The sequence below is a fragment of the Botrytis fragariae genome, assembly GCF_013461495.1.
Source record: "Botrytis fragariae strain BVB16 chromosome Unknown tig00000001, whole genome shotgun sequence".
In the NCBI taxonomy this organism is placed as follows: Eukaryota; Fungi; Ascomycota; class Leotiomycetes; order Helotiales; family Sclerotiniaceae; genus Botrytis; species Botrytis fragariae.
In genome coordinates this window covers 1,740,023-1,762,731 of record NW_023500987.1, presented here as the reverse complement: position 1 = coordinate 1,762,731, position 22,709 = coordinate 1,740,023, and the positions used below count along the sequence as shown (strand labels likewise).

The following is a 22,709-nucleotide window of genomic DNA, read 5'->3' as shown; positions in this document are numbered from 1 at the left end:
GCGTGTTGATACTGTTTACGAAAAGGTTTAGTCTCGTGCTAATTGGCCAAGCTTGTTAACATTCTGAATTTTGAAGCATGAAGCAGCTTTCGCTGTTTTGAAGTAAAAAGTCCTCTCACTACAATCAGCGACATTTTTAGCGAGACTATTTCCAGAGTAGACTTTTGTTTGCCATGAGTACGAAAGTCAACGACTCTCTTACTTGAAATCCTATGGTGGCCTCAGTTGCCCATCACTCAACCATTTCAACGTTAAGTTGACTGGTAGTTGTGACCTTGACAGCAATTGCCACACCTTTTCTCCTGGGTTTATCTACCTCAAGGCTCCTTTCAGCATCCAACACCAGAGACGACAGGAACTACTTTTATGCCGCTACACATCTACGTTACGTCAGTGTTACCGACATATTTTTCTGTTGTGTGCAATACTAGGCGGATGTAAAGATGTCAAATCCCGTCATAAATGGGACTGTGATAGTCATATGGGCTAGCCAACAAAAAGTCGGCTACAGTAGACCTCAACAGAATAGCATTGCCAAACCCATTCTCCAGGTAAATACCTTCACAGATGCTTAGAATAATCAATCATCTGCTGAAAAGTATCTCTTGGTCTTGGCCTTTCCTTGTTGCGCTTTGAAATCATCTGGGATAACTGTATGATGTACAACATGAGGTCTATAAATTGCATCTACTGGTGGCATCCTATAAATATTTGTCAGTATACTTCTTTGATACCCATTGTGACATTCGCTCATGTTGAATCTATCTAATTTGACCCCTCGTGCTCGGTGGCTAACATCAACAGTCACATTTGACCACAAAATGTGGCAGACGACACGCAGCCAGCAACAGAAATGTGAGACTAACCAATCATCCAAGCTCAAAGGGAAGTACTCATAAAGCGCTTCTTCGTTGTCTTCGGGACTACCCACGCTGATCGCTTTCTTCGACCAGCCAATCTTTCCATTCACTCCGCCATCTTTCTCCGAACTACCTCTTTGGCTTGCACCTCTATCCCTATCTCTGTCCGAAAGGCCGGATACGTTTCTAGAAGGAACCGGGGAGTTTGAAAATCCCGTGTCGTCATCAGCTAGAGATAGATCTATTGGGGCTGCAGAAGACTGGGATGAAGTCTTGACATTTGTGGAATCTGTTTTCCAACGAGTTTTAGGAACAGGGGGACGATTGTGAGATGAATTTTTCTTCGCACGGTGTGAAGGAGTGGGTGGCTGGTCGGGTGTTAGAGATGAAGATGAAGACGTGAGGCTAGGCCAATCAGGTAAGTCTAGCGGTTGCTGAAAATAGTTAGTTTCATACTCACCACAAAAATTTGAAAAAGTGTCTCATAGACGGGTTAAAATGATGTGGAGATGTACCTGAACAGAATTCGGAGCGTAGAAGCGATAGGAAGATTGAGAGGTTGTCGGATCAACTTTTACCGTCGGTCCGGCTTCATTGCTCATAGTCCTAGATTTTGGCTCCCCCTTCTTCTCACTAACCGGCACATCTTTCCGGCTGTCAAAATTTCTAGGACTTCTTCCTCTCACGATGATTGCTCCGGATTGAATCTCTGTCAACTTGACCTGTTCCCCAGTGGCTAACGTAGCCATCAAATTAATTTGTATGACATAATGTTGCTGCAGTCCTTTCCTCCTTCCATTATTTGCCGTCGCATGTTTGAATTGCAATCGCTTCCACGCTATAGGGATGGAGACACACGTAGGATCCAGCTCCGGATTGATGCTCAAGTCCAAGGGCCATTGTGGTGGGGCTGCGCCAGCTTTATCTTCAGAAGTCGTCACATTCGCTGTCTTCCATGGCACACTAATAATTTCGGTACTCTTCCCCTCAATGCTTTCTAGAGCAGATATCGTCGCAGTCAGATTATATATTGGAACATGTTGGCCTTGTTCATTTATTATTCTCGTGATGGATCTCGATAAGACAATGGTCCCAGAAATTTGAAATAGATTCCGTCGATAGCAAGTCAATTCCATTGGTCTCCCCACAGTCTCACTACCAAATACATCTTCGGCCACAAAGAACATCCCATATAATTCTGCATTCATTGCTGGCCAAGTCTGTCCATTCTCATCTAAAGTTGGCACTTTCATTATCGGTGCGCCAAATCCGAGTAATTTATTATCCGGGTCGCTAGAATTGGTATCGCCATTATTTTCTGGATTTGGGTCGTCGAGCAGTGACTCGAAAGGCCCAGAGTTGTAGGAAAAAGGATCTTCAAAAGTAGTAGAAAATGCGTCAGATATTTCGTACGAGGGTGTGAATGGTAATGAGGGCATTCCTATATGGACATCGTCCCTTCTCCTTGGCTGTTAGCACATGTACTCTTCTTTCATTGCGGCCCTTCAAGATTAAACATACAATAACCCGTCCGCCTCGAAATTTAAATCGTGTTCAAAAGTATCCATGTTGAATTGATTACTCCTTGAGCCCGGAGCTGTTAATCGTAGAATGTTGTGAGGAGAGGTTGATGATGAAATGGTCAAAGTATCATACGCTGCCATATTCGCAATCTTATGATATGGGATAACTCAAGAGTAGCGCTTTGTACGAACAGGACGACAATGTTGTTAGCATTGTAAGATCGATACTCAAGTAGTTGAGAAGAATAACTTCAACTGTCTGAATCGCAAATGAACAATCATCAAGGATCTTAATGGTTAAGTTCAGATGAGTTTGAGTTCGGGCAGGCGAGAAGCCGCAAACTTGGCTATCAGCCCAAGTAAGCGGGACATACTACTCCACAGTGCCGATAAGGACCCATAAGGGGGATAGAAAACCAAACTTTAACTATTTAACTCAAAGCTACATATGCAAACTAGTAATTCATGACGATAAGATCTCTAGATTTTCGAAATCTTCTTTTCTAATAAAAACGAACTCTAACTCTCAGAATAACTTTCTCATATCAAGTTCAATAATATCTAGAGTCTTCAAGAAGTGTCGAATCTACATATCTGTCAAGTGTCTACTCCTTTATGCACACCCTTAGATGTGCGGCACATCCTTGCTAAATCCATGCCAAATATATGCCAAATCAATCAATATGTGATAACAATACCGATATCATATTGCCCCAGGCCCTGCGGAGTAGGTTGTAGCTCCCTCTTCCAAATCACTTCGAATCAGACCTAACCAGACATACCAACTTGTAAGTCTGTACATCTTTCCAATCGTGTTGTGCATTTTGTACTGATTTCATTTCAAAGCTATCCCACCAACTTTAATTTCGAGTCTCTGCCAAAACTAATAACATCGGATCCAATTGCTAAAGCTTCAATCTCCACCCTGTTGACATGGCTGACTTTGACAAGTGGTAGCGAATGACAAGCAGAATGGCTCTTGATTGGTTCCGAATTCATGGTCACAAGAGCTACCTTTCCCCAGGAATATGCTTGGTCTCCGGCATTTTTGGCTTTCTTTTACTAAATAATTGCTCTCACCAGATTCAATGTGGTGGATACCATTTTATATTTTGGAGGATTTAGAGGAGGATAGTGAAAAATATCATAACTAGTCCTCCATTACGGAGTATGGGGATGGTCTAAATTGATCTCCACATCTCTACCATGTCCAAATCAGGGTACCGTCAGACTTCTGGAAAAGTTCTAGCCCGCACGATCAGGGCAGAAACAATTAGTGGACTTCCGGGGAGCGCCAGTGTCTGCGACCCGTCACCCCAGTCAGTCAATATCTGGCGTCGCCCGTTTGATGCGCCGGTATTGCCAGACAAGGAGGCATTTTTTGGAAGATGGAAAGCCATTTTTTTGATTCAGCCCAGCACGCAACCTCATGAACAACTCATTTGTTTGCTCGTTCGAATCCTCCGGAGCTACACTTCTTTAAGATACGTCCGGCCAATGACCCCAGGAGTTAGGAATTCGGAAAAGAAACGCTAGGAATTGTGCACGAATCGTAAGCAACCATGTTGATACGAGCACATATGTAATCTTCTCCTCGTGCTCTAACCTTCTTACGGAGGGCAAGTGCGTCCCATTTTCTCACCCGCAGATAAGTTCTTTCTATTTCTATCCCAGCTATGCCATTGCAGTTGCATTGTCTAAATATATCTGAACAAATCCAATAACATAGAATGCCTAGTGGTACGCAAATATGGTTAGAATGATCTGCTTGCAAAGGCGTGTAATATCCAGTACAACTGCGTTGAGAGAGAGGACATCGCGTATCAGAAATACTTTGAACATCGAGAGATAAAATCTGCAGTTCTTCTTGTCTATGCCATGACCACATGATCTTTCGTTGTTAAGTAATGGCATATTGCATTCCTAAACTAGTAGGGTTACAAATTCGCTACTCAACCCGAATTGATTTCAACCAAACGATAAATCGACTATTATTCAGCTTAAATGGGGATCTCCTGCAATACCTTGTCGCCAATTAAGCTTAAGGAGATTCGCGATATCGTCAATTCCCCTTTGTTCTCGCTTATGGAATTCAATGAAGGGGATACAAGAACGCGTCTAGAGAATCGATCAGAATAAGATATCTTTAGGCACTTTTTAAACTACATCAAAAATGTGATACATCCATAAAAACACCTATAGTGCTTCACCCCCTTGTGTAAACTCATCGTCGACATGCTATTAGCATGTTCACTCTATTTTCTCTGAACCCTACGCCAGATTTTTTTCTTCCCCGCAAGTTGAAAGCCAGATTCACCCCCCTCCCTTCCTTCTCTTCTCCCCGTACACTCCAGCTACACTGACTAATACATGGATATATACATACATACACATACACGCTTATGATAATCGAGGGTTGTAATCTCCCCAAGTTTTTACAAGAAAATATGAATGATATTCCATGTCATGTGGTAATTGTGGTTTTCTTAAGATAGAATAGCATTATTTTCACCTCGTACTTCCTCACGCCAGTTTTACCTTCCCATTCACCATACACAGATGCTTCAAATTGTCCATCACGAGTTCAAGGATACAGGCAAGAAATGAAATGTTATATAGAAACGAATTGCTATTTGATTCAATGCATGTACGTCGCATGTGGTGTCCAATCTATAATAAGCAAGCACACCAGGATATCCTCGTAAAACCAAAACCAAACACACTTATGCAAATCCATCCATCTTGTCTTCGTCTTCGCATTACCAAAATGTTCATGACTTCGTAAATAACCCCTGCCCGCGCTCTTTTTAAACCCGCTTCCCTTAAAAAGAAAATCGTATCAATCCTGATACCTCTCGTCCACAAACCTCGGATGAGGCAATATGTAACCATCGTAGCGTTCGCCTCTACTCTCCTCACTACTACTAACACTCGTACTTGGGCTTACCAACCCACTGCTTTCTGCTAACCCTGCCATTTCCTCATCAATACCAGTGGCTATTCTCCCATTAGTCCTACTTCCTGTCCCCTCAATTCCAAATCCAGTACCGCCTCCAAGTCCCATCCCCATTCCTATGCTTCCAAATCCAGTGGGTAGACTTCCGCCTACAAATCCTAACGGGTTGCCAGACACTCTTCTTGGGCCCCCATTTGCCTCCATCCCTTCTCCTACACTTCCCACTCTACTCAAAGCTGGTTTCTCAGGCAGTCCCTTTAATAACCCTGTACTCGTATCCAACATACCCATGGCCCATCTTGTCAGCTCGCCTCCTTTACAGCTGACTCCTAGCGTCCACCTGTATTCACCCAACCTCCTTCTATACCACTCAGCCTCCTCTCTGCCCGGCGCCGTCGCCCACAACAACGATCCAAAAGTTCCTATCAGCGCAAAGTTCGTCTTACTTGCGAAGTACCAGAAGGACCTCAGATGACTAGTCGTGAGTCGATTCACAAAATCCATGGCGGATATTAAGCGGGTTTTTGCTGCGCTACGGCAGATGTGCTGGATGTAAGGATCTGGCTGGGCAGGAGACGATTGTCCTTCGATTTTAATGTGAGCATGCGAGGAATTCGGAGGAGGCGTCAAGGAACGGATGATGCGACGATGAAGGGTGATTTCCGTCGCAAAATACGCGAGATGCAGGAAGCCGGTGGAGGATAAGGATAATTTCGAAGAGGTGGGAGGAGCGTCCATACGGAGACAGGCAGGTAGTGCCGAATACCAATCTTTAAGTTTGAGCTGTACGGGCTTCGCGAGTTGAAGGACAAGTACTGTGCCTTGGGCTCCAGCATTGGCCACATTAGACATAGCAGATAGCGTGTAGAAGGTGTCTAAAACTTCGGAGAGAATCAGAGAGAGGGCTATCATTTGACAGAAAAGTTGTCTGCCGCGATCGTGTTCGGCACTTTGCTCATCATTAGTCTCATCATGTTCGATATCCGGAAAATCATTCTGGGATAAGGGCAGAACAGCCCAATTCGTAGCGAAAATATGGGACGGACGTCCATGCACTAACGATCCCCATTTATCTTGCATATATAATGCCCAAGCGAGACGTTTGCGGAGTCCGCGTTCCCATGGCGGGATTTTCCAATTTGAACAGTCGAGATGAAGACCTAATTCTTGGGAAATTGCTACGAGTTGTGCGGTTGGTGCCCATTGGTCACCTTCTGGGGCTTGGGATAGTAAGAGTCCGGCTTGCACGGTCGATAGTTTGGGTCTGTTCATGGCATCTGACAATGTCACTCTCGCTAATCTTTCCAGTTCCTTGAGGTCGGGCCTAGGCAGATGTGCAAGTTCTTCACTGTGGTCCCACCAATTGATCGCAAGAATGTATACGGCAGCCAAAAGAGGTGGAGAAAATTCTCGGTAAGATCTGTTGTACTTCTCCCAAAATACATTCTTCTGAAGGATGGGAAAGTTTGGATGGATGATACGGAAATATAAATCCAGCAGTATGGGACCGTGTGGCGCCACCAGATCTTCAATCGCATCCACATCATCAATTTGATGTTCATGGCCGGGGGTCGTATGATCAGGAAGCATTAAAAACGTATCGACATCGCTCACTTTCCTTAATGTTCCTCTCGATAACAAACTCTCATCTTGTGGATCAAATGGTGATAAATCAATGAGTGAAGGCTCGAAATCTGTAGTTGGACCAATATATTGACTGAATCGATCATGCTGTAACCCCAATGTTCGCTTTAACAATGTTGGGCCCCCAATATTTGCCAAATCCTCGGTCAGTGAATTGGTAGCACCGGTACTAGATATGCTAGCCTCGTGGGGTCTGGATCTTTCGAAATTCCTGTCAGGAGATCTGCGAACCTGTCAGCCGTGATTTAAGAGCACACAAATTATCAAACATAACTTCACACACCTTCTTTTAGCGATGGATTCTTCCTTCCCATCCGTATTCAATTTTCTCTTCCTAGGCTGCGGACTTGACAGGAAGGTGCAATCCTGAGAATGAAATTGACAAAGAACACACGTGGACTGCCCCTCATTGATCACACATCTACTCTTCCTCCTCCTACAAGCATCACACGGTCTATCCTTTCGACTTCTCATGTTATTTCCTAGATCCATCGATGCCACACTACTCATACTCGTTGACAAACTAGAGATATCTCTGCCGTTTGATGAATTGTTGGGAGTGTCGAGAATTGTATCTAGATGAGGTTTCTTGGAAGCAATGGCAATTGGGGCAGTACGTGCTATAGAAGTTGGAGTCGACATGATGGCCACTGTGTAATAAGATTCTAGTGGAACAATCTCCGCCGAGATCGTCAACGACCAGGTTCCGTAAGTCTGTGTGAACCCGATGACCTGCTCTAGACCCTGGGGTTGATACCGCCGATACTGCAGCTGCCAGGGAAGATGGATGAGAAACGGGATTTTTGGCGTAGTCCCCTGTTCTCGGAGAAGCGCGATGGATGGCCGAGAATATGATAGCGTATAGGAACAGTCTAGTAATGCATAAAGCTGCCTCAAAGGGGAAGTCCAGCAAGATAGAAGAAGATATGATACCCCAAAAGATGTGAGTGGTTTGATGGACGGATTATCAGATACGCTTATCGATGTGTATCTCCACTCTATTGCCTGTCAAATATCTCTTGTTTACTGAGGTCCCGTAATCCGGATATACTTAAAAGAGCTTATCGGAGTTTGAAGTGGGAAAATTGTGGTGTCGTCTGCACTGCGAATCTGCAAGTTCCCGGTCTGTGTTGGACGGGTAGATAAGAAGAAAGCTTGGGTATGGTAAAACCAACCGCAAACAGAATAATTTTACTGATAATGGTAAATATTAAAAGCCTTCTATTCACTCCAGAGTTTTCTTCTCCCTGTTTGTCCGAAAGAATCAGGTTGGCCTGGAACTTAAAGAGAATTGTTAAAGTTGCTGACTAGATTCAGTGACTATCACTACTGCATGTGCCAGCTAGTGATTGAAGCAGGATGAGATGATGGATAGATTCCCACGTCATTGATGAGGAAAGAAATTCAACGGGAGCGTATTAGGGTTCAGAAACACTGAATGATATTGGTAAGAAGAACTCAATGAGAAGAAAGGAAAGGAAAGGAGATTAGAAGCTTAGGAGATATGGAGAGATGAAAGCTAGATCTGCATTTACTAGAAACAGTACTTTCGTAAGAGAAGCCCAGAATTCGGATGATATTGGCCGAACTGTTACCAAACTAGATGGTAATAATAAGAGTAACTGAGTAAGTGAGTAAGTTAAATGATTAGCAGGACAAATAGCTAGTTAATCCCGCGTTGTCAACACGTTCTCCCATGTTTTAAAGACGTAGCTTTGGCGTCCTTTTTTTCATGCTGCAAGATAAGGCGAAGGGACCAATATAAGATCCGACCGATATCTCTATCAAACAGAAATAATTATTTTTACATTAATCTACTAATCCGTACCTCGCATCTGCATTGCCGGTACGATGGGGGCACATCCACATCCAACCCTAGAAGAATTTGGGTAACGGTAACCTACGTAGGTTTGGTAAGTTTTTGATAATTCGTCTAGTCTGCAACGTAGACGATGAGCATTTCCCTGGCTGTTGGCTAATATTTGGTCATCAATCTTGGAAAAGCTACACAGAGATTGGAAGCTTTCCGACTTCCCCTACTCGAGCAGACCTCGTTTGAGTCGGGTTGACTCTTTTCAATGCTTACGCTTTGATCAACTTAACGTCCTAGACATACTTAGAACATAGTTTTAATGACACCAGAATATGTATGAATATGCATCTTCAATGAGCTATCCACGTGGATGCAACCAATCACCATATCTTATACGTAATTTTTTGAAACGCAAAACCTTTCATTGGATACATGTGAAGAATTACTTAAAACTTATGGAGTTTGTAACATCCCATACATCCCATCGATTTCTCAATCTATTTATCTATTTCGACATTTCAACCACTCAACGTACGACATTTCCTTATCGTCTCTCAAACATCCTATCTCTTGGATCCTTGTTGCTGCAGCCCCCCTTTCGGCTACCCAAATTATGATGCTATCCTGACTTTATACATATGCTAAGTTGCTCAGCCACTTAGCCAAGGCATAATCAAAGGTATCTTTGCAGAGTATTGTGTAGGTATAGCGGCAGCATGGGCTCCATACGTACATATCTATCCAGATCCAAGCAATGATGTTGATATCTAATGATCTAATCTAAACATGATCTTCTAACCCCACAACACACGACCCCTCTAGTGCATGATTATTGCTAAAAGAAACCTCCCAAACCCTCCAAACCCCGGTAGCTATTGGTCATACATCAGTTAAACTTCCATCCATCTTTCCAGCAGTTCCTACTCCATGCTAATCCAGCACGTTGAATTGCCAATGTGTGAGGAAAACTCTCAGGGCCCTTTTCGTGGGTGGTTGAATTGTTATGTAATTCCGAGATTGACGCACATCCGAATTGCACTTTGAAATTGTTTTGTGTCACATAATTCGGGTGGCTTGATTGTGAAGAAAGTGGGATTATGGGGTGTGTGCGATATCCAGATTTGCAGTCATAACAACATGCGTGATCGGAGTATCTAAGAGAGTCCTGGAAAAAGCCAAACGCCGAATGGCTATTGGGGATAAGGCGGTGAGCTTCTACAAAGATTATGTTCTTTCATTGCTGTTGCATTGCTGCATGCTGACGGTACATATCAATCTCTTACCTCATTGATTGAAACCGAATGTCACTGACAGTCGATTTCGGAAATTGCGCGTGGGAGAAAATCGAAGTTTTCGTGGAGAAAAGGCGGTATGCTATGGTAGTGGTATTTTAGGTAAGAGTTAGGCATTCAAAAGGAAAATCCAGTGGTGTATTACATGAAAGACGTGTAACATCACCAAGCTTTGTCGGCAGCTTTGCTGCGTTGCTGGTGGCCATCACCGCTGCCCAACTGTGGATGAAATACCTCCGAGCAGCTGGCTTATTGTACCGGAGACCTCCGGAACGCTTTCGAGAATGAACTGTCAACACGAAATTAAAAGGATCTCATTCGTTGCTCCATGCTCTCAGATATCAAGAATATCAAGAATATCAAGATTCAAGAAAAGTCAACAGCGGGGCGACAAGTATTGTACCCCGCATTCGTGAATCACGCATGAACCACGATAAGCAGTCTCTTATCGTTCCACAAACACAGCATTAGAACTTGACTCGGAGTCTTAAATGAAACGACATCGTGAGCACTGTAGATCCTTAAGGATCAAGATGAGCAGCAAGAGTATTCCCCCTGAACAGGACGACGTGAGGCGACATTCAAAAGGCAACGACAGAGGGTTACTAAATCTTTCTACTGCTTCTTTTCGATTCTCTCATTTATGCACGTCATATTGTACAACACTTGAAGCCAAGACCTATTGATCATATCATTTGCACCAAGAGGTTCTCGAAAATCAATCTAGTCCTGCAAAGCCTCTAGCGCGCCTGGCAGTTGAAACATGACGGAACAATTCGAGGGGTGGGCTTCAAAGCATTTTTCGGCTACCAGGTTGGAATCTTTCGATGTCTTCTGCGAGATGATCAATTGTAAAGTGCAAAACCCCCCAGGGGGTTGGATATTCGTATATGTATATCCTGTAGAGATTGCTCGTATCTCGAGGACAGTCTTGAGAACGAGCTCAACTCTCTACCCTCCGAATATATTGGGATTGCCTCAATATCCTGGCCCTTTATTCCGCTGTATAAAACACAGGTAAAGGTGAAGAAGATGTGAAGTAATGGATCAAAGAATATTTCAGAGGAGCGCTAGTGGCCGCTCCTGCCCCTTTTCGCCATTCTTCGCTTACTCTTTTATGGATGGGATCAATCGCATGATGACATCTCTTCAATCTTATCATACCGGTGTCCTTGACGTTGGATACTCAGATTGACGTCTTCCATATCTTATTGCTTGCTGTGGTATTTTTATGATTCCATATTACGAGACGGTAAGTAAATCAATACAATCGATCAAATTATGCAAATCAGGTCTGCTTCACCTCACGCGACAATCTCGAGTATTCATTCGATGTAGAAGGGATCTCAAAGTGTCAGAAGCGAGCATCTCAACAGATAATCGAGCAAAGGTAAGGGGGGCTTTAGTACTAAAACGAGATTTCGAAAGTATTACTCAATTTCGTCAAAAAAAAAAACTATGAATGCCAATGGAAAATGAGGGAGTTTGGAAATACAGAGGGTAGGAAGGTAGTTAGTATTAATCTCTATCTATAAAAACTTTCTAAGTGCATTTACAATATCTTCAGAGCAATACTACACATGTACCACGCTCAATATCACAGCGATAGATCAAAAGGGGGGGGCTCCAAAACCATCAGAATTTGTTGGTTGTGAGACTTCAACAGAACTCCCCCCAAAAAACGTTTTTACGAGAAGTTAAGTTATGAAGAAGCAGCCTAATGAAGGGGTTGCGTTTGTCTCAGCTCTGATGTCTTTGAGATGAGGAAAATCAAGTCTGACTTCATTGTCATCGCGTTAAAGGGATTCCCGTAGTTTGGTTGGAGCAGAGGGCAAACGGGATGTATCAGACGCGGGGTTATGTTCACAGGCAGTTTCCAAAAGGTCCCAAGATTTCGATGGTTGAAATCTATAAAATCAGTCAAATTAATTCTTTTTCATAGATCCAGACAATGACTGGTAAGCCACCAATATAATCCATCATTGTATATCTAACTAAAATAAAATTGGTATTATCTCTGGCCATCTCTTATTAGGTCTTAACGCCATATGTCATCTAGGAGTCAACGTTTGCACTTCTCTCTGCAACCGCTCTTGCTTCCGCTTCTAGCAATCTCCTCTCCTCCTCTGCTTTATCATCGTGAGTCTGATGACCGGCAAAAATAGCCAGTAGCCCTAGATCATAGAAGGCTTTAAGGATTCCAGCGGAGACAAATACAACCCAGAAAAGATTTTGTCCAGCCAACACGCCCGTGATTACTGGGCCAAGACTTTGCGCAGACGTCTTAACGACATTCAGAAGTCCCATGACCGCAGTGCGTTCGTGGGAATGTACGACTGCAGCGATAAAGGCAGCACGCGGTACTCCGTCCATAGATGATGTGGAGTGCCGGAGTATGAGAAAGATTATCGCAAAGGGAAGGCTAGAAGGTACGGGGATCAGAGCGAGAAAGATAGTGGAGGGAAGATGAGTAAATGCCATTGTCTGTTGGAGGTACTGTGTTAGAAACAACTGCATCGTGAGAGGAGTTGAAAGATTACCTTGACATTTCCAAAACGTTTTGCTAAAGATGAAGCAACTAGCATTGAGCAAGCTGATATGATACTTGTGGTGAAGAAAAGAGAGCCCAATTTCCCTTCTTCGATGCCAAACTTCTCATGGAAGAAATAGGTCACCCATGAGCTGTGTTCCTCTAATTAGCTTAACAGGGCACGTGTAGAATGGAATCAGACTCACAGCGGTACAAGACCGGACGCAAAAGAATCAAGCCCCAGCAAGAGGCAAAGATTTAACACGATGACTCTGCTCTCCTTACTTATATCGGGCAACTTTGAGACAAAATAACCTTTTTTCGTAGCAACCACCTCTTCAACTCCGTCGCCCAACAATGGAGCAATTTCCGGATCCTCGACCGGTGAGTATTTTTCCTCAATCTCCACTGCTTGACTTAGTCCTACTGAAAGTAGAAATTTAATGAATCCGAATAGCGCGTAGCTCCAAAATACAGCTCGATATGTAGAGACATCAGTCCAGCCACACTCATTCCTCAAGTAATTGATGACCCAACCAGAAATAACAAATCCAAACGCCTGACCCGCTGTTCCTATCAACGAATACCACGCATATATGTCGCTTCGATTTGATGCGGGGGTAAGTTGTGCAAGAGTGGATTCTTCGATTGCTCTGAAAGGACCTATTTCATTTCCACTTTGAACGTGATATCAGCAACTCTGAACGGCGACAAATTAGGCTGTATCATACCTGGGACTGATAACTCCCAAAACAGCAGCAGCAAGTAGAACCCAATAGTTCTCACAAGTCGCAAAAACAATGCCGCTCCCCATCATTAACCCTGAGCCCACCGCCAATATAGATTTCCTTCCCAGCGCATCTGCGAATAATGTAAGAACAAAGCTAATCAATGTATCGCCAACCAATGTTAAGGTCATGAAGACCCCTATCTTCGTCTTGGAAATTTGAAGTATAGATAGATATTCAACGAGAATGAGGGTAGCTGTGGCATATGCAAACATTCGGGTGAAGCGTTGAAGGCATAGAAGTTTTGTATCGAGGGGTGATTTGTAGAGAGTGATGAGGCCCACCTCAGCGATGAAATGATGGAAGTATCTCAAAACCATTGTGAATTACAGTACCTGTGCCGGTTGTGAACGAAGGTCTGGAGGGGAGCTTGAGATTCCGGATCTTTGGACTGTGGAAGAGTCAATGTGAAACTTCATGTATCTAAATTCTGACTGCAGATCGAAGGATACAAGAAAAGAAGCAACAAGAAACGATAATGGCAATGGAAATGAAAATAGAAATGAGAGTATTTTTATGTCTCCAATACTTAGCTGAGATACAATAGAATTTCAAACGAAACCCAGTTGCAGCTATTTATACTAATTAAGGAACGGGATGGGAATAATTTTCTCTCCTCATTTCGAGACTGAAGCCTGGATTTAAGAGAGTTATTAGGGGTCCATCATTGATAGCGATGTCGACATCCTAGCACCATCGTCTGATAAGGTTAAGATTGACAACCGCGAGACAACTACAATTCATCCACGACCGGTGAACAATTCTTTACGGTCAATGTACCCATTGACAGATATGAAAACACCTCATCAATTGAGCTTAACTTACAACATCATGAAAACAGGCAAGGCAGATTATCTCATGAGCTACTTGTGTGGAAAATGGAAATCGCGGTTTGTAAATCACGATGATGGGAGCCTTGCTTCCAAATGTCCAACAACAAGAATGGCGTAGCTTTGACATGGCCATTTTATTCTACAAGCGTAGATTCGAGGGAGTCCTTGGCCTTGGGCATATTATCAGTTACCTTTCAGTAAGGGGCGATTCTCTTTGTGAGACATAGTCCAATGCGGAAACTGCATGCCGAAGATATCTTTGTTGTGAAAATTGATATCTTCATTTGATCTCATGTCAAAACCTACAACATTCTCAAGCTGAGTTATCATCATGGCACCTAAAAAAGATACAAATGTTACCCTCGCCAGAGTGAGATTGCCCCGGGCAGCAAAAGACAAACCGAAGACATCACCTGAACTTGTTCCAAAGACTACGCCCCAAACAATCAAGAAAGTTCCAGGTCGTTCAAAGAAATCCGTTCCTGAGACAATATCCACCTCAGAAACAAACCCGGCTCGCAAAGTGAAAGGGAAAAGACGAGCAGTGACTACGAGAGAGCCCTCGAGATCTACTCCCAATGATCAAATAATACGTCAAGAAGCAACCTATCCTAATCCATTCTCCACAGAAAGCTCTCGTAAGAACACCGCAGCTTTGCTCTCTCAATGGGATTCCACCAAGTCTCCAGCTTTTTATTCACCAAATTCGGGAAATGGGCTGGTCAATGGAACTCCAAAGTCTAAGTCGCCAAGATCTGCGAGATCCAAGCATGATAGATCATGCTCGATATTGGATAAAGGGCATATTGCTATTCCCCCACCTTATTCGAAAGACAGAGGAGAGCAAACTTCCCAGCTCTTCGATGCCAACAAACAACAACGTTTGAATTCCTTGGCGGAAGGAAAGTTCCCAGATCCGACTTACCCGCGGGCGAGTATATCCGGTGGAACGGAACCTTCTCCGGGCTTCAATGCCGCTATGGGATTCAGATACTCTCCAGGATTTGGGGGACCGCATGGCTTCAACACGAGTCCAAGAAACCAATCTGGTTTTAATCTGGCGCGAAATAGTTCTACAGTACCAGGAACTGGAGTTTTATCATCCTCGGGGAGTATCAAAACAGTAGACCAAACCAACCTCGGTGCTGTTGCTGATGTTGGCCGCAGTTTTCGTGCCGATGGAGAGGGACTTAGTATTTCACCATCTAAGAACGTATCTACAGTTCCAGCTGCAGGGTTTCCGCAATATCCTCAGACTATCACACAGTATTCCGACCCTGCTTCAGCAAACTGGCCCCATTCAATGGATTGGAATCAAAACAGGTTTTCAGGGCAGGTACATACAGCACCACAATCATTAGGATCATATGAACCGTGGTTCGGACCTGGACAAACACGAGACTTCGACTCCGAGAAGCAAGACTGGTATGCTGATTGGATGGCGTCGCAGCAAAACTTTCCTTCAATACCAGGCTACCTTTCAAACCCGATGATAGGTTACTATCCAATGTCAGATTTCGAACCTACTGATGCAAATATTCCACACCAAGCGGCTTTCGGGCTGGACCAGGCTGCTCAGGATGCCATGGTGATTGGCGATCCAGAACCCCAGGGTATCAGAGAAAGTAGAATGACACGGGAGAAAACCATGCTTGTGCCAGGTGGAAAGATAGTTAAAACAACGACAACAGTATTCACGCCCACTGACGAAGAGAGAAATAAAAAGGGCAAGAATGTTGAACAGAAAATAGAAGACAAAGTCGGTATAGTCGTAGTAGACAAAGAGGGCAATGTTGATGTCGAGTCTGGAGATTGGCTAGCGGGGTTCAATAAAATCGAAGGATGGGAGGTCGAAGCTTTACTCGGGCAAAGTAAAAGGTGGCGATCTTATAAAAATCGGAATGGAGTTACGAAGAAAGTTATTACGAAGAAACCGAATCATAAAAAACCTTCAGCCTCAAAGAAAGCTATTGCTCCGTCACAACAACCAGTCTTACCCCAGCTGCATCCAAATTTCCCACAATTTACAAAATTAGCGCCTCCCGAGTTTGGAAATCTCAATAACTCTATATCTAGCCCCATATCACCCTCTATAGACTTCATCCCTTTTGATGTCCCGCGCCTTGCCAACACAATGTCCACCCGATCACGAGCCACACGTATATCAAAGCCAAAGCCTCAACCTATCAAAAGGGCAGCCACAAAGAAAGCCGCACCAAAAAATAAATCCAAAACACCAACACCTACCCCCAAAGCCACCGCTAGCAAGGTCACCAAGCCAACCTTAACTCCAGCTCGTAGCCTCCGTTCAACTAACTCACCTTTCAAAGCAAAAATCTCTGAAGATAAATCTGGCCCCAAACCCTGTCCCTCCAAATCCAAATCCACATCAGTAAAAGAATCCGCTAAAGCTAAAACTGCAGGCAAACAAGCCGTCGCGAAGCAGAAGAAAATGCAAGATGTCATTAGTCAGGGGAAATCTCCCAATTCTGCAGGTGATTCTATCGGCAATGGGGTCAATCTCATCAACGGCTTTACGCGCAACACCACAGAGCTGCAGAAAGAAGTCCAACGTGATCAAGCTCTTGCCAGCCAAGCCGCTGAAAACCTAGAGCGATTCCGTGGAAAAGGCGCTGAGCAAGCTTCCCAGCATTTTGAGAAGCTCATACAGAATGTTGAGAAAGGGCGCAAGGAACTGGAACGGCGTAAAAAGAAGCCTAATTCATGAAGGAATCATTTAAAGATAGGGAACATGAAAGATTACACAGATAGCCATGTGGAACGATCTGCAGAAATCTTTGACGGGTTAGCAAATATGCACGATATTTCATCTTGTGGCCATTTTTTACTTGTCTGTCAGAAAGATCTGGTGATAGTCATCGTGCAAGTTCTTCCACTGATAAAATAGTGTATGCGTGTGCACAATTATGTCATGTCAATTTTGTTTCAACCTGCCTGTCTTTCCTGGTCCAAATAGATTTCTCTCGAAGCCCAAAGATTTGCTTTGCTTCTGCACTCTTTGTTTTCATGTCCACGTGTGTAAGATCAATGTTAATGACTTGAATTATCTACTTAAAAGATGCATGTATGTGTGTATGTATCACGCATCTAGCCTTCAGATGTTTCTGCGACAGAGAGGTTGGGGCATGAGCACTCTTTTCCAAAAACAAGTTTGCTCGACAGATACTGATTATGTATAGAGAGTTCAGATATTTCTCCGGCTTTCACTCTAGAACAAATACATATTATTGAAGCCAAAATTAGCCTCAAAATCATTGCCGGATACGATTGCAAAAAATGAAAAGTGTGAAATGGAATTGAAAGGGTTTTGCTGAACCATAATGCCCAAAGAGCGAAACTTTTAGATCGGAACGCAAAAAGAGCTTTCGAGACTACTGCTAAAAAAGTACATCAACAAGCTGTGTAAAACAATAACGAAGACTAAACGCCTAAAACCTAGAGCCAAAGAAGACCTCATCTAAAGGCTTTTCTCTAAAGTAACCAATTCTCGAAAGCCTTCTTTCCACTTCGTCATCTCATCACTAGTAGGATGTGGTAACGGTGAACGACCATATCCTCCATAGCCAAACCAACTCTCCATACCAGCCTTAGTGCTCACAATACCTCCCTGGATAGCCGCCCAATCACCTTGAGCAACAACTTCCTGAAGTATCTGAGCTTCCTTGATTTTTCCTTCGTGGTATAATTTCGTCATTTCGACGCAAGCCTTCGGGGCAATATTTGCTAAACCGGCAAGGATCCCATGACCACCCCCAATCAGACTTTGAAGGGTGAAATCGGCACTGCCTCCAAGAACCAAGAATGGCGGAGATGCGGGGGAGTGTGGCTTGGAAGTCCTTGTGGCTGCCACAATTCGGTTCAATTTTCCAGTATTGCCGCAGGTCAGCTTCACACCCACGATGTTGGGATGAGCTGATAATTTGATGATAACATCTGATGAAAGGTCCATACCGGAGACAGCTCCCGGATAGTTGTAAATCAGCAATGGAATTGGGGATTGGTCCGCTACAGTTGTAAAAAACTCGATTACGGAAGCAGAGGAAGGCAAAAACAGAGGTGCATAATACGAAGGTGGTAGGATAAGTGCGTAATCTCCTCCAGCCGCGAAGGCTTCTCGGCAATATTGCACCGTTTCTCGGACAGACTGTGCGCCACAACCGACAATGATAGGAAGATGTGGGAACCCAGCCGAGGTGAGTGCGGCACGGGTTGTTGCCGTAACAGTCTGACGTTCTGCGTGGGTGAGATTGACAGCTTCGCCGTTAGAACCTTGAGTGGCTAGGCCAGTGACTCCAGCTTTCGCGAGACGAGTCGCATGACTAGAGATAGTTTCCGTATCGAGTTCTTCCGTGGTCGGGTCGAAGAAGCAGACTGTGGGAACATAAACGCCAGGAACTAGAGGCCGAGCCATGTGATCGTCGGCTTCTGTTGAGTCACTGCTGTAAGACGAACTGTATGAGGATTCGTTCACAGAATATATGCTATTTTCGTTGCTCGGGTCGAGCAAGACAGAATTTATTGGAGGGTGAAAAGACATATTAAAATCTGTTGAGAACTCTCTCGCGGGTGAAGGTGAATCGTTACTGTGTGGCGCCATGGTGAATATAAGATATTCAATTATGTGTACCAGGATGTATGCTAGAAGGAAATAACAAGACTATGCTAGATTGGAATGTGAGGCTTTAGCTGGATTCTATTTGAGAAGGTCAGTCTAAGACAACATTGACTCAAGGGAAGGCAAAGTTTTTGAAATGATGTTATCAAGGACCTTTGTGTGGGCAATAGTCAGATATTAAATATTGTTTCCTCGGTATGCTCCTGGTGGCGTATACGAGCTACTTCTCTCGTCGCATGGTGTGGGGGGTCAAAAGTTCTCTAGGAGTTGGACCTCGTGGCATGGCTTGTTTTCCCTGATCATATTAGTAAACGGCGAAGAAAAGTAAGACCAGATATAAATGCAAGATGGGAGATTGTGAAGCACGGGCAGATACTAGCCTTGCATAATGGTAAAGAAAACATCATGAAACCCAAATGTTACTTTTCATATGGACGACAGCAGCAAGGAGTAGCAGGTGACGGCAAGTAACGGCAACTAACCCCTCCATTTCCCGACCAATTACACATTTAGCTCAACAAAGCTGGGATTCCTGATCTGGAGTTAGCAATTGATTGACTGCGTCTCGATATTTCATATGCTGCACTCTCCGGTTTTGATCAATGATCATCAACGATGTTGTATTCTGAATTCAATAGAGAACGGTAGAGAAGCCTATCTTGGTGTTTTCTGCTTGCCAAGAGATGAAATGTAAGGAAAAGGGAAAGTGCAATCTCTGAACCCCGTATTCCATTACATGTCGGGCGCCGTTTGCTCCTTCCTAGACAACTTCACCTCACCGCATACATGATACCTCAGGTAAAGTCGCATGTTTATCCAATAATCTGTTGCTAATTTCAATTGCTTATTTGCATCATGGCCTTAAGAGACTTCCATCTCTCCGAGTACGATAATGTAAGAGCTTTCTAAGAGGTTTGGCTGAGGGGCAATTCCTGGATCTTGATTGATGGTAAAAAAAAAAAGTTGAGAGATGGAGGCTCAGACTCAGAGCAGTCTCACTCAGCACCAACCGCACTATATCCTCCGGAGCTGAACTTTTGTATTTTGCCAAAAGCTCACTCATATTGGGCTGAAGAAACCATGCCTATAGACGAGTTTGTCTTTTCTTTCAGGTGTATATGAACGTACGTAGTCTGGCCTTTCATCGAATTGTACTTGTCGCTGCAGAGTAAAATGTCTGCTGATACGGTATAATGACCTCGATCCCTGAAAATCGCGGGGTTCATCGACCCTGGTCTTGTAAGATGATTCCCCAGATGGCTTAGCTGACACAAGAATCCAAGATCACGGTGTTGGTAACATGTTCGGACAGCCGTTTCTTGTCGAGATTCAGTGAGAGAACGTGGGGGTGGAGAATGAAAAGGAATGAATCAACCGCAGTTTGGCCAACGAGAATCTGGGGTTTTCCATGATATCTTGGCTCACATGACATCGACTTCCAATTTCCGTATCGAACCACCAGAACCCCGAACCACCTTCTTCTAGGATCACGAGATATCAAAGTCGAAGAGATGTATCATATTCTTGAGAGGCGAAATTACATAATGAGTCTACGAGAACCGGCAACTAGGAACCCAGAGACGACATCCCCAACGTACAATCAGACCACGCTGTCGCCTCCGGGCTTCATTAGTGTCTGCGGTGATACATGATACATAATGCATTCATCATACCAATGATTGAATGGGACCACGATGCAGGATCTTACGTTCGCTTGATCATTCAGCGCATTATGTTCTTACCAACATATAAACCTCGGCATTGGAAATGGTCTTACCTGCGAAGTCGAGTCGAATCAGGCCATCGTTGTGAGAAATACGACGAGAGGTTTTAGAATAGGCAGCTCCCGTGGCATATTTTTAATGCGTTTCCCTCAAATTGCCTCTACCTGCCGAATGTGATTCGCCAAGCAACTGGTACGATAAAAAGCCTCTTATCACTGTTTTTTGATATTCGAAGCAGCGCGGATTCAGAACTTTCAGAGCCGGCAATGCAACCATGACAATCCTTGCAGATTTTCTTAATCCAGAAGCTCAATATTGTCGTCTTCCATGATAATAATTGTACATCGGTATTATTCGTCTACCAGAATAGTACATGTCCAGCACCCCTTTGGCGCCCGTTTTCAGATGCGTCCGAACACAAAAGAGGTACCATGGCACGTGGACATTAACCTTCAAGTTAGCGCAGTGAACACAGCTTGTATTCAACAAGCTACTCATACTACAAAGCGAGCAGATTATATGCGCTGTGTTTACAAGTGCATTCTAAAGTTGTCCTACTATCGCGTCTTCTCAATTACACCAGGAAGCGGGCCTAGCATTCTCCATATTCGGCCATGGCTTCGTCGCATCGAAGATCTCTGAATTCATGATTTTCCATAAGCTTCAAAGCTTGAGCTTTTAGCAACTGAAGAACGACATTTTCGGCCGGTACAATTACTTGGGCATATTAATGTCGCAATAGGTACCGGTACGGGCCTTGCCCAAGCTTGCCAATAAGGTCCCGCCTTCTTGCGGATACGGGAAGGTCACCTAGTACCCATCTAGTTCGCATAGAATGAAGTTATGTATGCGCCTAGTCTCACCAAGCATCTAAAACTAGATTTGTGGATCATTACCGGCTCGGTTTATCCGGTGTGACACACGTACTGGTCGTACCTCTCGGGCTAGATTATTCAGCCATCTGCAACTCATCCCGTTTGTACTGGCGTGGGGAATCACTTCACATACACTACATCGAATTTTGGTGCCCTTGCTTGTAGTGGGGGGTCATGCGGGAGTGGAAGAGACGGCTTTTTCTTCTGAGTGGCGAAAATGGTTTCCCGTCAACTCGAGTATCTGAACTCTTTTATCTTTCGCCTACCCTAATGGACATGCTACCTTGTACCAATTTGCTTTACAGTCGTGTTGAAATGAAATTGGTCTTACTGGGCAATCGGTTGCCTGGATTATACAGTGGGTAGTTACTTTGGCTTCATTGCATACTGGCAGTTCGATACCAGATTTACCCGCGGCAGAGCGTTGAGCATTTCTCCTCTACACCTCATTTCACCAAGCTCTTACCTACTCTACTATATAAGCCCTCTCAGAAACAATTTCTCCATCGAGAGCGCAAAGGCGGCAAACAGGCTTGTTTGTTCAGGTCAAATGCGCTCTTGTGGTGGAGTGGTAACACGCCTGGTTCGAATCGAAAAAAACCCCTCATCGGGGGTTTATCCTCCCGCCCCTCTCGTGGGGGCGGTAAGGTTTTGCCATTCTGAAGAGTACTGGTCAACTTCCATCTTTCACTTTTGAAAGAGTTGGAGTTGGTGGGTGAGATTGATGTCGTCGGCGAAGCGAGGCGACGTCAACATATATTGTGGGGCAACAGAGTGGTGGAAAGAATAGGCGGCCTATTTGCTTACGCGGAGTTGGGATGAGAATCCTGGAATAGCCGAGTGAAACAAACATATGATGAATATGACGGTGAATGTGGAGATAAAGACGAATGACGTCCTGCACGTAATAATCAGGCACAGCTGATATATGTACCCATCGATAGTCCAACTTCTTTTGAGGGACTACTTAGACACCAAAGCTAGAATGGTAACTTGGTCAATAGCGTTGAACATGAGACGGCAATAGCAGACCACTTACTTACTTGCTCTACGCTTTCACTAAAATTTTCTTAGATCGTTGGTGCTCCCCATTCCTTCAAACCTTCTGAGCCTATACTCTCCCTGAAAATCCGTTCACTTTCTCCTTCTTTTTCAAGCCTGCCTTATCTTCCTCAGCACATCTTGCAATACCACCTTCTCAAGCATCGCGTTGGAGAGGGGGAAACAAAAGGCGC

The 22,709-nt window shown here is 44.1% G+C and overlaps 7 protein-coding genes across 7 annotated transcripts; 3 read left to right on the top strand and 4 right to left on the bottom strand.

The window, feature by feature from the left end:
• Positions 1-580: 580 nt before the first annotated feature.
• Bfra_000540 (putative acid phosphatase protein) lies at positions 581-2,524 on the bottom strand (the record flags this gene model as incomplete). The annotated part of the gene is made up of 4 exons (XM_037330986.1): positions 581-701; positions 867-1,294; positions 1,376-2,324; positions 2,382-2,524. 4 exons carry the CDS (start codon positions 2,522-2,524, stop codon positions 581-583), a joined length of 1,641 nt encoding a protein of 546 aa, XP_037197319.1.
• A 2,698-nt stretch (positions 2,525-5,222) lies between these two features.
• Positions 5,223-7,625, bottom strand: Bfra_000539 (putative fungal specific transcription factor domain-containing protein; the record flags this gene model as incomplete). Its single annotated transcript, XM_037330985.1, has 2 exons — positions 5,223-7,206; positions 7,267-7,625. The coding sequence occupies 2 exons, from the start codon at positions 7,623-7,625 to the stop codon at positions 5,223-5,225; spliced, it is 2,343 nt and encodes a 780-aa protein (XP_037197318.1).
• Positions 7,626-10,097: 2,472 nt separating this feature from the next.
• On the top strand, positions 10,098-10,376 carry Bfra_000538 (uncharacterized protein; the record flags this gene model as incomplete). Its single annotated transcript, XM_037330984.1, has 2 exons — positions 10,098-10,165; positions 10,202-10,376. The coding sequence occupies 2 exons, from the start codon at positions 10,098-10,100 to the stop codon at positions 10,374-10,376; spliced, it is 243 nt and encodes an 80-aa protein (XP_037197317.1).
• A 1,767-nt stretch (positions 10,377-12,143) lies between these two features.
• On the bottom strand, positions 12,144-13,726 carry Bfra_000537 (putative mfs transporter protein; the record flags this gene model as incomplete). The annotated part of the gene is made up of 4 exons (XM_037330983.1): positions 12,144-12,572; positions 12,629-12,770; positions 12,825-13,295; positions 13,350-13,726. 4 exons carry the CDS (start codon positions 13,724-13,726, stop codon positions 12,144-12,146), a joined length of 1,419 nt encoding a protein of 472 aa, XP_037197316.1.
• An 844-nt stretch (positions 13,727-14,570) lies between these two features.
• Positions 14,571-16,967, top strand: Bfra_000536 (uncharacterized protein; the record flags this gene model as incomplete). Its single annotated transcript, XM_037330982.1, has 1 exon — positions 14,571-16,967. One exon carries the CDS (start codon positions 14,571-14,573, stop codon positions 16,965-16,967), a length of 2,397 nt encoding a protein of 798 aa, XP_037197315.1.
• Positions 16,968-17,717: 750 nt separating this feature from the next.
• On the bottom strand, positions 17,718-18,857 carry Bfra_000535 (putative dihydrodipicolinate synthetase protein; the record flags this gene model as incomplete). Its single annotated transcript, XM_037330981.1, has 1 exon — positions 17,718-18,857. The coding sequence occupies one exon, from the start codon at positions 18,855-18,857 to the stop codon at positions 17,718-17,720; it is 1,140 nt and encodes a 379-aa protein (XP_037197314.1).
• A 1,693-nt stretch (positions 18,858-20,550) lies between these two features.
• Bfra_000534 (uncharacterized protein) lies at positions 20,551-21,241 on the top strand (the record flags this gene model as incomplete). Its single annotated transcript, XM_037330980.1, has 2 exons — positions 20,551-20,683; positions 21,114-21,241. 2 exons carry the CDS (start codon positions 20,551-20,553, stop codon positions 21,239-21,241), a joined length of 261 nt encoding a protein of 86 aa, XP_037197313.1.
• Positions 21,242-22,709: the final 1,468 nt, after the last annotated feature.